Source organism: Oncorhynchus masou, chromosome 20, assembly GCF_036934945.1.
Source record: "Oncorhynchus masou masou isolate Uvic2021 chromosome 20, UVic_Omas_1.1, whole genome shotgun sequence".
NCBI lineage: Eukaryota > Metazoa > Chordata > Actinopteri > Salmoniformes > Salmonidae > Oncorhynchus > Oncorhynchus masou.
This window is the reverse complement of record NC_088231.1, coordinates 4,976,381-4,992,465: the sequence shown is the minus strand read 5'-3', so window position 1 is coordinate 4,992,465 and position 16,085 is coordinate 4,976,381. Positions and strand designations below refer to the sequence as shown.

At 45.9% G+C, this 16,085-nt stretch overlaps 1 protein-coding gene across 2 annotated transcripts in view; it reads right to left on the bottom strand.

Moving 5' to 3' along the window:
- The window catches only part of LOC135506740 (double C2-like domain-containing protein beta), a 52,417-nt gene extending 45,821 nt beyond the window's left edge, over positions 1-6,596 (bottom strand). For both annotated transcript variants that reach the window (XM_064926088.1, XM_064926089.1), the window contains exons 1-3: positions 6,450-6,596; positions 3,673-4,126; positions 966-1,045 (exon numbers count right to left, since the gene is read on the bottom strand). In XM_064926088.1, the coding sequence (XP_064782160.1) occupies positions 966-1,045; positions 3,673-4,108 (516 nt within the window). In that variant the 5' untranslated portion in view covers positions 4,109-4,126; positions 6,450-6,596. The remainder of the gene's footprint in view (positions 1-965; positions 1,046-3,672; positions 4,127-6,449) is intronic.
- Positions 6,597-16,085: the final 9,489 nt, after the last annotated feature.

Below are 16,085 nucleotides of genomic sequence, written 5' to 3'. Positions count from 1 at the left end.
ACACACACACACACACACACACACACACACACACACACACACATAGGCACGTGCACACACAGAGCACACTTGGTCAAGGTTTAGCTATCATACACACGACATACAGTCGTACAATACAGGCTGGAAGCCAGACAAGGTCAGGGCATGACAAAGAACATTATGTCCTTTGCTGTTCAACTCTACTCTTGTTTTGTCTATTGTGTCGCATGCCATTCTACTCAAATCGTTTTCATTTTAAGTTCATCATTTCTCAGGCTAGTCTGTTTATATGTAAGGTGTTCCAGAACTACCAATGATTTCCATTGGGTTGAGGTACTTATCTGGGTATGAACACAGTCAATCACCTCCCAAAAAAGGACAAAAGACAGCAACTCCCCGAAATGCCCTAGTAGGAAGGCACAGGATTACGGCTGGATCCCAAATAGCACCATATTCGCTATGGAGTGCACTACTTTTGAAGAGGACCCATATAGCGCTGGTCAATAAGGAATGGGGTAACATTCGGGACACGTGTTTAGTCTGTGTATATTATTGAATGGGTGCATCTCAGCTTCACATCTACCATAATACCCATAAGGGGTGTATATAATATGTTCGCCTGGTGTGGACTGAATGCCAAATCGATCTCCCTAGCCCGGATCGCATCAATACTTAACTCTGCCTCATTGTCAAGAGATAAACCTTGGTTCTCTCTCACAGAGTAGAGTTCCCGGGTTTTCTAGGCAAGCGCCATTGTCTTCATGACTTGGCTCGATGTTCTGGGTTAGAGCTAAGCCTGTCTCCGCGGAAAAGATATCTGGAGTGGCTTTCGACGCTGCAACGCTAACCTAAGGCTTGCAGTGGATTGGATAGCGCTTAAGCCGACTGCACTTTGATTCTGGACGCTTTGTGTAGAGGGGACATGGCTTAGCGTGGAGTCTTGTTTAGAATAGTCTGTATAGGGTGTATAGGCTTGAGTTTCTTACCTTGGCCTTGTGGATTGTACAGTGTAGACAGTTGTTCTCGTGATCAAAGAGCAGGGTGAACTCCAGGGTGCCCAAATAAGCTGTAAAACAGAACAATTCATTCAGAAGGTCCATTATTGGCCGTTGGTTTGGACCTGGCTGTGAAGACAGCCTGAATAAAAGTGCGTATAAATGAATTTAATGTGCATAAACACATATTCATGCACAGATGACCACACCGATGAATGCACATAAGCATAAACACAAAGGCACACACGCATACCTTCCCCCCCCCCCCCCCCACCCCCCCACAAACACCAGTAACTCCAGCCTCCTGCACAACTCTGGAAACGAGACACGCTGAAGCTTATTTTCCTGACACTCTCTTAAAAAACATGCCTTGTTTTTATTACTCGCCATGAGTGGAAAGAAAATAAGCTTGAGGGCTGAATCACATTACTCTGACACAGCTAAATAAATCACACACCGCGTGTGTGTGTGTGTGTCTGTGTGTGTGTGTGTGTGTGTGTGTGTGTGTGTGTGTGTGTGTGTGTGTTCCCCTCTGTCGGCGAAATTTGGAGTGACTCTAGCGACACCGAAACACGAGACAATGATGATGGCGAAGACGCTCAAACTCACAATTACTCTCCTTAAACACACGCAGTGCCAGGCGACACTGAGAAATGTACCCAGAAACCAGTTTTGACATAAACAAACCGCGACTTCGAGAGTCGGGATTGAACCGCGAGAATATTGAGGCACTTGTTTGTTTTCAGTGATTAACGAGGATACACATTTATTTACATACATCACCGCAAGGACGCCATCGAGTTTATGTGCGTAGACCTGCACGAACATACAGAATTTGACAGCTGTGCACACATGGACTGTGATGCTCATCCTCGTACACGCATATAGAGACACACTCAAAGAGAACACACACACACAGACAGAGACAAACGCATTAGTATATGACTTCACGACTGAAAGTTCATTAACTAGCCTCATTTCAACACCCACAGTTAAACCCATAATGCCATTCAGAAAGACAAGCACATAAAACACAAGCCACGCTGACTACGGCCTTACACAATTTGACCGACGGATGTACGCAATTGTCAAAACGAGTGTAGTAGAACATACAGTTCCTTCAGGAAAGTATTCACGCCCCTTGACCTTTCCCACATTTTCTTGTCTTACAGCCTTCATTTTTAAATGTATTACATTGAGATTTGTGTCAACTGGCCGACACACAATGCCCTATAACATCAAAGTGGAATTATGTTTTCGGTCATTTTTACAAACTAATTAAAAATGAAACGCTGAAATGTCTTGAGGCAAGAAGTATTCAACCCCTTAGTTATGGCAAGCCTAAATAAGTTCAGGAGTAAAAATGTGCTTAACAAGTCACATAATAAGTTATTAATTACACTTTGAATGGTGAATTAATTCACCCAGTCACTACAATGATAGAGTACCACTCTCTGTATTTGCATAGTGGTAGCTGAATCATGTTATGGGTATTGTTGTAATTGATAAGGAATAGATAAGGAATAGTTTTTTTTCCCGAATTTTAAAAGAAACGGAACGGAGCCAAGCACAGGCAAAATCGTAGAGGAAAACCTTGCTCATTCTGTTTTCCAACAGACACGGGGAGATGAATTGACCTTTCAGCAGGACAATAACCTAAAACACAAGGCCAAATATACTATGGAGTTGCTTACCAAAACGACATTGAATGTTCCTGAGTGACAGTTTTGACTTAAATCGTCTTGAAAATCTATGGCAAGACTTGAAAATGGCTGTCTAGACATTTTCAACAACCAACTTGACAGAGCTTGAAGAATCTAAAGAATAATGTGCAGATATTGTACAATCCAGGTGTGCAAAGTTCTTAGAGACTTACCCAGAAAGGCACAGCTGTAATAGCTGCCAAAGATGCTTCTACAATGTATTGACTCAGGGCTGTGAAAAATTCTGTAAGTTAGATAATTCTGTATTTAATTTTCAATAAATTTGCAAAAAATGTTTTTCACTTTGGCATTATGTGGTAATGTGTGAGAAAAATAATTGAGTTCATCCATTTTGAATCCCTTTTGCTGTTACACAACAACATTTGGGAAAAATCAAGTGGTATGAATACTTTCTGAAGGCACTGTATATGTTTGATGAGTGTACGCACAGAAAAAAAAAACATTTCTACAACAGTTGTGGCTAGAATACATCCAGAAGGTAGTGTGCAATGGTTGTGTATGTGTTGTGTATGTGTTGTGTATGTGTTGTGAGAAGCATTGTGTGGATTATTTGTACAAATCGTCAAATATTCTCAAATGAGAGTTCGCCATTTCCAATCCTTTCTGTTCTGCGTCCTCATATACCCATAAAACACTGTTCATTTGTGCTTGTGTATCGCTCATTCCGTTGAAATGTACTTGGATCAAAAACACGGATTTATGCGATATTAATTGGATGTCGTTGGAGATGTGAGATGGAACATTTGGCCCACGTATCTTTCTTTAAAACCCTGGCTAATGATGTGTTACCAAGCAATGTTCTTAATTATTTTAAACATTAAGATGAATTGAGGATCATTTTGAGAATGTTTGCGTTGGCGCTCAAAATAGATTCACACACACAGACACACACACCATACTTGACCCAAAAGGCCTTCCTTTCCCTAACCCCTGAACCCTGACCGCCCCACCAAATCCCCCCCCCCCCAACTCACTTTCATCATCGTCGTCCGAATCTGCCCCTTCTTGCCTCTCCTCCCGGTCCACCTCGGTGGGTTTCCTCTCTTTCTCCTTATTCTCACCGTCCGTCTCCCCTCCATTGTTGAATCCGAAATCTGGTTCCTTGAGGATCTTCTTCTCCCGGGGCGGGGGCGGCGTCATGGGAAAGTCGTGGAAGCGCGGGAAGAAGTCAGAGATCTGCGGGATAGGCATGATGGGCCCGGGACACACGTTGATAGCAAAGTGCTCCTGCATGGAGATCTTGACAGGAGAGGGCGGCGGGAGAGATCTGGGAGCAGAGGAGGTGGCACGAGAAGGTGCGGGGGAGGATGGGGTGGAGGAGGAAGGAGGGATGGAGAGATGGGAGGAGGTGGAAGAGTCGGGTGGGGGGGCGAAGTGGGAGTGGGGCGGAGGAGGTTTCGATACGCTCATGTGGACCGCCGGATGGGACTGTGGGTAGGCGTGTGTGTGTGGGTAGTTAGGTAGGTAGGTGTGTGTGTGTGTGTGTGTGTGTGTGTGTGTGTGTGTGTGTGTGTGTGTGTGTGTGTGTGTGTGTGTGTGTGTGTGTGTGTGTGTGTGTGTGTGTGTGTGCGCGCGTACGTGTGTGTGAGGATGGAGATGAGATGAAGAGAGAGAAATAAAGAGGGATATGTGAATGAGAGGGGAGGAAAGGCAGGAAGTGTGGGAGACCAAGCGATAGTATCACTCACTTTATCGAGTATATCTCACTTCCTGGTTCTTTTGCTGTCTTTAGTCCCTCCCTCTCCTACAGTACATAACGCTGTTCTTCGAGTACCTGAGCTGACGTAAGCTACTCCCAATATCTCAATAGACCTTCAGGTCAAAATGTTGTGCTACTATATCAGATCTCCGAATATTTATTTTTACCTTTATTTTACTAGGCAAGTCAGTTAAGAACAAATTGTTATTTTCAATGACGGCCTAGGAACAGTGGGTTAACTGCCTGTTCAGGGGCAGAACGACAGATTTTGTACCTTGTCAGCTCGGGGATTTGAACTTGCAACCTTTCGGTTACTAGTCGAATGCTCTAACCACTAGGCTACACTGCCACCCTATATCTTCATGTTTGACAGTGTATCGTCCTACTCAATTGATCTCTCTCTCTATTTACTGTTATTTATACCTCTAACAAACAAGATAATCCCTGCATCTCTCTCTCTTTCTCCCTCTCTCTCTATATCTCTCTCTCCCTCATCTTTCTCTCGGATTCTCTCTAACTCTCTTTCTCTCTTTCACTCTTTCCACTTTCTCTCTCTATCTCTCTCTCCCTTTCTCGCTCTCTCTCATTCCACCTTGTCCTCAATATTTGCATAACAGTGCTTGAAGTTTTATTCTCCAGTCCAGACAATGGCTGTCACCTACGAAATGAACAATTGTCTTCTACATAAAGATCAATGGTAAACTGTAGTAGAAATGGCAATCATCCCATTGTTTATTGAGGACATTTAATTATAGTACCTCTCCTTTCATCATCCTTTAATACCTCTGTCCTAGTGTAAATTGTAATTGCTGAAAGACTACACTACTGGCCATTGAAATGAGATCACAGTGTGACACACAGGCTACGTTTAGACAGGCAGCCCAATTCAGATATTTTCTCTTCACTAATTATTATTTTTTTGACCGATCAGATCAACTCTTCAAAAAGATCTGATGTGAAAAGATCTGATGTGAATAGTCAAAAGACCAATTAGTGGAAAAAAGATCAGAATTGGGCTACCTGTCTCAACGGAGCCACACACACACACACACACACAGGAGGTTGGTGGCACCTTAATTGGAGAGATCGGGCCCGTGGTAATGACTGGAGCGGAATCAGTGGAATGGGATCAAATACATCAAACATTTGGTTTCCATGTGTTTGATGCCATTCCTTTCACTCCGTTCTCCCTTTAGCAGCCTCCACTGACACACACACACACTCAAGACACACTCAAGACACACACACACACTCAAGACCAGTGGAGGCTGCTGATGGGAGGACAGTTCGCAATAATGTCTGGAACAGAGTAAATGGAATGGCATCAAACACCAGGAAACCATGTGTTTGATGTATTTAATACAACCGCTCATTCTGCTCCAGCCAATAACACGAGCCCGTCCTCCCCAATAAAGGTGCCACCAACCTCCTGTGCTCAAGACAAACACACAGAGACACACGCAGAAACATATACATGAGCAGACACACGGACAGATAATAAACCATTTGTTTTGCCTCAAATTAAGCTAGCATCCGAATGCATTCCAGAATTGTTCATCAATGTAAGACATGGTTCAATAAAAAGCCCACATTTTACCACAGCCACACTTCTCTGTCTTTCCTTAGGAAACCCAAACTCATACGCACTGGCTGTACGCACAGCAAACCTGTCCACTCTCGCATGCACCCACTCTAACATGAATTATGCACACACACTCTTACTCAGTTAGAACCACACAGAGAAAGAGAAAAAATAACTGTGACTTACGGCTTCTTGAAGATACACACGCACTTCCTCTTTCAGAAACGCACACAGACCGTCAGACACACGCGCGCTCTCACCAAGTCAGACTTACACACAGGGCATCGCCTAAACTCAAACTGTCTGACTTACAGCTTCTTCAGCACACACGCGCACACTCATTCACTCACACATGCACACACAGACACACTCATTCACTCACACATGTACACACAGACACACTCATTCGTTCACACAGACAGTCAGAGACAGACAGACAGACAGACAGGCGGAGACACAGAGACACGTACCCAGTGACAGTCTTCATCTGTTCCAGCGCTCCATCTTGTCTTCTCACACGTCCTCTGTCTCTTCTCTCACAACACTGAGGAGCAAGCAGAGCTGTTTTGACTCAATATATCCTTCCCCACCCTCTCTCTCTCTCTCTCTCTCTCTCTCCCCCACTCTCTCCTGCTCTCTCTCTCTATCCCGCTCTCTCTCTCTCTCTCTCTCTCCTCCCCTGTCCCTCCCTTTCACTTGGTTGTGACGTTTCTAGTTAAATTCTCTCACAGTCGGTTGTGCGAGCACACCGTGTACAACCATGTACATTGTACTGTCACTCAGTGGCTCCGCAGTGAGGGTATTTAACTAAACAGAGAGGGGGGGGGGATTGACATTTCATTGCCCATTGCTAGCACATTTCAATATAATTATTATTATTATTATTATTTAGGGGATATTTATATTTGTCCTGTAACACACAAGCGTGTAATGGATTTTAAAAAAAATGTATGTATCCCCAACTCCCCCCTGAGACACCCGCAGGGAGTGGGGTCACAGCCAGGGTCACCATTGCACAGCGCTCCTGGAGCAAATTCAAGTGAAGTGCCTTGCTCAAGGGCACAGCGACAGATTTTTCACCTTGTCGGCTCCAGTATTTGAACCAGCTACCATTTGGTTACTGACTCAACGCTCTAACCTCGAGGCTACCTGACACATTTCAACCCATCACAGCCATGCACACAGGCAACGAATTGGGATTCATCCGTGTCAGGGATGCTTCAAAAGTGAATAATATCCTTTAGAGAGAGAGAAAAATGCCATTGCCCTTTGCTGGCAACTTCTAATAGACACATTTCATCCAATAAATAAGGTAAGACTTCATCTAAAACAAAGGGAACGCCACGGAAACACGGTTCCCATGTGGTGGATAGAGCCAGAATCCCCTCATTGCTGGCCATCACAATCAGCCTAGATTTCGGTTGTTGTTTACGTGTGTTTTTCACACTATGTGGAGGTTAAATCTGAGTATAAATGCTAGTATCGATGTCAACCACAATACATGTTGATGTCGTCATCGCCAAGAAACTGCACTACAGTTCAAAATGACTTGACTACCAACATCCATTTCTACAGCAAGTGGCCAGCTGTCCTCCCGGTTTATCGAAACGGGAGTTAGCGTTTAGCAGACAACTTCTGAACAGCGAAAACAGCCAAATATATCCAAATCCGATTTTTTTTTGTAACCATGTTGTGGGCCACACAAATCGGGACGGATTTGACGAATAGCCACTTTCTTAGACCAGCTTCTTCGAACGGGACGCCAATGATGGCACCCTTGTTCTATCCACCCCGATCTGTGTTCCACTTAATCTCTCAATGCTCCACACAGTCAATGGACTTGGGTTCATCGGTATCAGGGATGCTTCAAAAGTTAATGAGAGAGGGAGGGAGAGAGTGAGAGAGCGAGCGAGAGAGACGAGATTGAGCAACAGGGAAATTGAAAGAGAATGAGAAATTGAGAGGCATAAAGAAGTCATAAAGAGAATACACTTCAAGTGATTCGAGTCACATACAGCACGTGGGTAAAGGGAGAAATAACAACAGAAAGAGTTACAGCTGTACAAAGGCAAGAGCACATTCGTATATGATAGATTACAGGAAATGCTCTCCGATACTGTCACATGACAGACTGGATAAAGGGAGACAGGGGTGTGGACGTTAATGAAGCATGGCCTGGATTATATAAAGCCAGTATACACGTGATCTCGCTCGATAGATAAATGTCTCCCTTTTCATGTTTCATCTGATGAGGGAAAAACTGGTTAGCCAGTCAACGGAATGCATGGTCAAATTGAAAGAGAAGATCAATTCTCCTTGTGCGTTAACGTGCCTCTGGACTTGGTAACATTTGTGAGATCATCGGTTACGCTTCCTACAGATTTCTGTTTACTCGGTATCCACTTTTAAAATCACTTCACAACATGTTCATTCGATGGTTTTTGCGCCTGGCTATTACACCTGGCTATTACGCCTGGCTATTACGCCTGGCTATTTTTGCTTGTTTTGGGGCTCATTGAAAGAAGCACCATTATATAGCATGCCGTTTGATGCCAGGTTACCAAATGGGGTTGAATTCTACGAGGCTAATAGCATAGCATAGTCCCCGTTCTTCTGACACTGTTTTTTAGCAGTTAGAAATAGGTCTCTAACGTCAAGCCGTGACCATGACATTTCCATCCAATCACAAGTTGCGTGAAACCCATTCCCTCAGCCCGAGCCCTGATTGTGCTCCAGTAGCGAGACAAGACGACAGGCTCATGTTATCTCGGAGTGCTATATCATTTCAGAACTAGAGCCACCCGTCCCTGGTGTTTATATGTGACAGTCTGCGTTCACACAGCCTGTTGGGTAGACGACTACCTCGCCGCCTTGGGCTCCTGCTGTCAGAGTGCTGGGCGTCACCAGAGAATGTTATCTTTCTCCACGGCCGCACGCCGCTCCGTGTCTGCTTCGAGTCTCGGCCCTCTTCACATGACCGCCAGCCGCGAGACGTACGCTCTGAGCTGTATGCGCTCTTGACACGTCTCGGGTCATGGCTGAACGGCGGCAGAGTCGTTGAGCTCGCTGTTATTAATGTTTTATGTCATGGGAGGGAGGGAGGGAGGGGGAGGTGAGGGAGGGAAGGAGGGAGGTGAGGGAGGGAGGTGAGGGAGGGGGAGGGAGGGAGGGAGGGAGGGAGGGAGGGAGGGAGGGAGGGAGGGAGGGAGGGAGGGAGGGAGGGAGGGAGGGAGGGAGGGAGGGAGGGAGGGAGGGAGGGAGGGAGGGAGGGAGGGAGGGAGGGAGGGAGGGAGGGAGGGAGGGAGGGAGGGAGAGTTGAGGTAGAGTGATGGGTGCTGTTTTATGATTCTTGGAGTTTGTCCTTTTGACCTTATTTGAGGATGGGGTGGACACAGACAGGACTAGATGTACGGAACATACGGTTTACATTTCAGTTCTGAATTTCATTCGGGGCATGATGAAAATCTCCCGGAAAAGCTTGGAGATTCCATGAGAGGTTGGCAGGGTCGCAGGTCAAATGCAACCCCACTGACTGACAACTTGTGAGGGGTATGCAGAAGTGTCTGGAATGCAGGTATAGGCCTAATTAGAGAATGCGAGATGAATGGGGATTCCGGGAGACACCAAACCAGGAGGGTTGGCAACCCCCACCAGTTACCCAAACCATTAACCTTGAGAAAAAGCTGCTCGAGAGACGCTCGGTACTCCTGCCCCAGATACACACTTTTTGACACCTAGATATCAGTCTTGCGATCCGATTCTCTAAAAGCCATTTCTCCCTGTACTCCCCTTGTGGACTTAAAGGCATTGGAAGGGTGCCAGAGATTACATAATATTCCTTAAAGCAGTCGATTTTTCTTAAATCCATGAGGGGCAGTGAAGTGAATAAGGGCACCGCTGGGATATTCATTATAATACTATGCAAGCCTTAATGCTGCAGTCTGTGTAATGACCTCCTCCAGGGCTGTAGCCCTCCCACTAGTGGCAGCTAGGCTCAATCGCTAGCCGTTCAATAGAGACATTCCATGAACTAAACAAGCTTATGGCAATTTCAGGAGGTCACTAGCGGAAGCACCCTAATTCAACAATGGCACGGCCACCATTTTGGCTCCAAAGATCCTCAGTCGAACGGTGCCATGGGCGACTATTGGTAAGAATAAAAAAAAAGAAGAAGAGGAGAGTTGGATCCAGTCTGGATTGACGCCAGCCTCCATTTAACAATGGCCTATACGGAGCACGTAGATTTGTCTCTCTCCCCATGCTCGGCGCAGTGGATGAAATGTAATCAATTGGGCTTGAGGAATGAAGTCTGGAGAATGGCTGGCGCTGGGTATTGATCGCTCCCGCGGGGTAAACATGAGGTATCAGATTGATATTTTAGACAGTGGTCTGGTGCGGTTCATCAGGTGATTAGTGCAGGTCATCAACTGGATTTTCAGGGAGGAAGTCATCTGAAACAGGAGAGAGTGGTGCGCGGGCCTATTGCAATCCAGCGAGCAGAGAAAAACAACGGGAGAGGGAGAGCGAGAGAGAGAGGGAAAATTGCAAGAGATAGACAAAAGAGAGAAAGACAAAAAGGCAGACAGAAAGAAGAGGGGAGAAGGAGGGGGAGAGTGAACGGGAAAAAAAGACGGTGAGAGAAAGAAACCAAGAGAGAGAGAGAGACCAAGCGGCTACTTTGGCAATGAAAACACGTTTCCCATGCCCCTTTTGAATTGAATTGAATTGAATTATGAGAGAGAGAGAGAGAGAGAGAGAGAGAGAGAGAGAGAGAGAGCAAATTATCAGTCCCACTGCATGTTGAGATTATCTTCTCACATTACCTTAGTACAAAGAGGCAGCTGCCCCTCTATTAGGAAATACAGCACTGAGCTTTCCCAACCTCTCAGCACCACATTACCATAGCGGCGAGGTAAAGTTCACCTCTATTTACATTTGGTACATAGTGTCGAAATCAAATGTTTCCCTGTTTGACTCAGAGGGAGGGAAATCGCATGAATCTCACAATTGAGATAGAGAGAGTCACACCTCATGTCCTTCATGACCAGGCACGACTCCAACACCATCATTAGGTTTGCCGATGACACAACAGTGGTAGGCCTGATCACCGACAACAACGAGAAAGCCTATAGGGAGGAGGTCAGAGACCTGGCCGTGTGGTGCTAGGATAACAATCTCTCCCTCAATGTGATCAAGACAAAGGAGATTATTGTGGACTACAGGAAAAGGAGGGCTGAGCACACCCCCATTCTCATTGACAGGGCTGCAGTGGAGCAGGTTGAGAGCTTCAAGTTCCTTGGTGTCCACATCACCAACAAACTAACATGGTCCAAGTACACCAAGACAGTCATGAAGAGGGCACAACAAATACTATTCCCACTCAAGAGACTGAAAAGATTTGGCATGGGTCCTCAGATCTTCAAATGGTTCTACAGCTGCACCATCGAGAGCACTGGTTGCAACCTGACTGGTTGCATCACTGCCTGGTATGGCAACTGCCCGGCCTCCGACGGCAAGACACTACAGATGGTAATTTATACGGCCCAGTACATCACTGGGGCCAAGCTTCCTACCATCCAGGACCTCTATACCAGGCGGTGTCAGAGGAAGACCCTAAAAATTGTCAAAGACTCCAGCCACCTAAGTCACAGACTGTTCTCTCTGCTACCTCACGGCAAGCGGTACCGGAGCGCCAAGTCTAGGTCCAAGAAGCATCTAAACAGCTTCTACCCCCAAGCCATAACACTCCTGTACATTTAATCAAATGACTACTCAGACTATTTGCATTGCCCACCCCCCTCTTTTACGCCGCGGCTACTCTCTGTTATTATCTATGCATAGTCACTTTAATAACCCTACCTACATGTACATATAACCTCAATTACCTCGATTAACCGATGCCCCCGCACATTGACCCGGTACCCCCTGTATATAGTCTCGCTATTGTTATTATACTGCTGCTCTTTAATTACTTGTTCATTTCAATTTCTTATTCATATTCTTTAAACTGCATTGTTGTTTAGTGGCTTGTAAGTAAGAATTTCACTGTAAGGTCCACGCCTGTGTCGTATTCGGTGCATGTGACTAATACATTCGAAAATGTACTTTGTCTTATATCGGTCCGAATATACACTTTCTCCTACTCCTGTTAGAAATAAGGCCAGACCGGTGATGTCATACAGCGCTTGGTGGAATGTTTAAGTGTACTGTGAATACAGTACATTGGTTTCATCTCCCAGGGGTTTGCCAACAGCATCAAACTGGTGCTTAGTTGAATTATGAGTTTTGCTGTAGCCCATTGTTTTTCTCTGCATTCTTTCAATGTAACTCTGCTTGCTGATTGAGGTTAATTGAGCTTAGTTGAGAGCAGTCTCTGGTTGAACAGTCTCTGTTCAGTTCAGATTATCATCTCTCTTCCCTTTCTTCTTTTGGATTTGGAAGGTGCTGTATACTACAGCTGAATTGTGTAACAATGAATCAATACTTTTGAAATATGGGGATGTACATGATATAGGTTAGGCCCACTGCTTTAATACCTGATTATAAACCCAGAGGTGTGAAATATTGCTGTATTGTTTGTGTTTACAACCACTGAGAATCTCATGGCAGGTCTACTAATATGTTGGACCTGTAACGTGTACGCTGGGAGTCGGGAGGCAAGTACAGGGAGTGCAAATGTAATAATAAATAGAACAGAGTACAAAAAAGAAACACGAAAAGGGTACAGACATGAAACAGAGTCGATAACCCCTGAGGACAGAACCAATTGGAGTGACAGATACAGAGGTGGTAATCAAGAAGGTGATGGAGTCCAGGTGAGTGTCATGAGGCGCAGGTGCGCGTAATGGTGGTGGCAGCTGTGCGTAATGATGAGACAACCGGCGACGTCGAACGTCTTAGAGAGGGAATGGGAGTAAACGTGACAGTAACCCCTCCCTGTTGTACGGCTCCAGCTGCCGGACGACGCTGGCCAGAGGGACGGTCCCGAGGACCAGGAGAGGGCCGGTCACGTCTGCTTTAGGCGTGGGAACCTGGAGAGCCGGCTGTCATGACGTGCCCCTTTTGGGTGAGGATCATAGCCTCCCCTCTCTCTCTCTCTCCCACCATAGGTTTATGACGGTCGTAAATACCAAAACTGCTTTCTCCACTCTGCGAAAATTAAAGTTGAGAATCAATTTGTTTACCACAGAGAAAGACTTTGCAGTACAGTAACCTCAAAAGGTTGAACAATGTAACAATATTTCTGTATTCCAACCAGTTGGAGTGGTCCGTGGACACTTAATCATATAGAGTTTGTTTCATTTGGTGACCTCATGAAGGACAGGAGACACACATGACTGTTTCTTTGTTTGCATACACTTCTCAATAACTGGGGTTTGCATCTGAATGTTGTATAAAATACATGATTGAGTATAGGAATACTTTTGGAAAGATGTAACGTGATGCTAGTCTTCTAAAAGATAATTGTTTTTCATAGTAACTTACAATCAGTCAGTGGCCACACCCCCGTGAGCACAGACATTACCAGGCGTCATGGAACACCCCCGTTTTCTACTAAAAGTATAAAACCCCTGGGAACCTGTAGAGCCGGCTGAGGCGCGGGAACCTGTAGAGCCAGCTGATGCTGGGAGCCTGATTAGCCGGCCAAGGCATGGGAGCCTGCCGAGCCAACTGAGGCAACCCCGGTTGCTTCGGCAGCTCGACTTGGACCTGACGTCACCAATATATAAAAAAAGAAAATCCTGATTGCTTCCTATTGGTGAGAAGTTATTCCGTAAAGTCTATGCTGGGAGCCGGAAATCAAGTACAGGGCATGCAAATTTAACAATGGATAGAACAGAGTACAAAACAAGAAAATCGAAAAGCATACAGACATGAAACAGAAACAAAGTCAATAACGCCTGAGGACAGAACCAAGAGGAGTGACAGATATACGGGAGGTAATCAGGAAGGTAATGAAGTCCAGGTGAGTGTCATGAGGCGCAGGTGCACGTAACCATAGTGGCAGGTGTGCGTGATGATGAGAGAGGGAGCGGGAGTAAAGGTGACAGGACCTCAGCGTCTGAGGTATTCTCTGTTGCTGTGTTGTGTTCTACTTTGCCGCTCAGCCTAAAGGGAAGGATCATTGGCCGCCTTGCGAGTGGTGGTGTTCAGTCGATGTCTCAGTGTCCTCTCACTGAGTCCCTTGGGCACGTATCTTTTCCCTCTCTCTCTCTCTCTCTCTCTCTCCCTCTCCACCCCCTCTACACACACCTCCTCTGACAGAGACAGATTCTATTAACCCGACCAGTGAATTGTCCTTAACTCTGACTGGCAGAGGAACGGCCAGACACGTCCCTTTTCTCTCTCTCTCTCTCTCTCTCTCTCTCTCTCTCTCTCTTTCTTTTCATCAAGCAAGTTTTCCGTTTCTGTTACATTTGTGACAGCTGAGCCAGCGGTGTAGAACAACTGTGAAATAAAACGCCTCGTGACAGAGTGACAGACGCATTCCCCCGAGGATTTAAGAATAAACATGATACATTGTTTTTTCTCACTTTTGTGACTGTTCTCGTTTGCTGGAGCTTTAGCCTTGATAAAGATCCTTGTGGAGTTTGGTGGCGTTATCATTACCATCCCACGGTGTATTATGAAGGGAGAGGATTAGCATTCCATTCTGAGTGATGGAGTGGGCCTACGTAGTAAAGGATCGGTTTGAAGAGCTGAGTGTGGCACCAGTAGGAGGAAGGGATGTTTGGGGTTCGCCTCGAATCCCTCTATCCTCATCTCTCCGGGCATTCAATTAGCCTCATGCTGGGGATGATGTGGTGCCTATTACCTCTAAGTCAAACTCAGCACTAACTCAGCCACTTTTATTTGCCAACTGACCCAATTACGTACTGCCAAACTCGTGACACACTTTTATACTTTTTCCTCTCTCTCTTTCAACTCTTTTTTTTTTGTTTCTTCACTGTCCATGATGAATGGTTGCTTGCTTTTTGGGATAAATGACAGGTCAATGATTAATAGTACGCACTCTTTCGCTCTTCCTTCCCAACCCATCTTTTGCCTTCCACGTGCTCACTCTCTTGTTCTCTCCCTCCCTATTTTCCTTGTAATCTGGTGTATTTTTTTTCTAAACCTGTGTTAGCCCCATCAGCATATTTCCATAAATAAACGAGTAGAGCGCAGGGGGGAAGCATGGCCCAGAGGCAGGGCAGTGGACATGTGCAGTATGGAGGGATGGAGGGAGAACGGGATGAGGGGAGAGAAGCCAACTGCTCCAGAATGGAGTGTGAAGGTGACTGCGGAAAGAGGTAGAGGGGGACATGGAGAAAGAGGGAGACGGTAGGAGAGAGAGCTACACTGTATTAGAAAGGAAGAGACAGACAGACAGACAGACAGACAGAGACAGACAGAGACAGACAGACAGACAGACAGACAGACAGACAGACAGACAGACAGACATTGATATTGAGAAGAGAGAGAGAGAGATAGAGATTGAGGAGAAGGAGGAATCAAGAAGGGAATGCCGAGACAAAGCATCAAGATGTGACGTTCAAAGGTTTTTAATGAAGTACGATCCGCGAGAAAGACAGGAAGGAGTGGTAGAGGAAAGCAAATGAAGGCAAGGCCATCGAAAAAGATGTAGGGATGAGAGCAGGAAGAAGAGAGGAGGGAAGGGGAAGGAGGAGAGGGGAGATGAAGAGACAGTGTGACGTGGCTGGGTGTTGTGGCCAACGCCCGACGGCGGTGCCGTCCTGTTGTGGTTAATGAGGCAACGTTGCAGGTAATTAGCTCTCAATATGGCATTATCAGTCACCAATAATGGGACGCTTCATTATGCTCAGCCCACCCAGCACACTTACCGAAGGCAAAGCACCTCATCGACGCAAACACAAATCTGTAACTACAAACACCCATATACACAACATCAGTTTGAGCCCTGTCTTCTTACTTGCGAAGGCATTTCTCCCACCAGATAATCCCTATTTCCACTTGAAAAGCACTCAAACACTATACGAGGCACAATAACCTCTTGAAAAGGCAACACGAACTGGGCTTGGCCTGTTTTTGCACCACAGCCTTGAGGCAAGAGCGAGGCAGTGAGCTGCAATAGCGGATTTCCA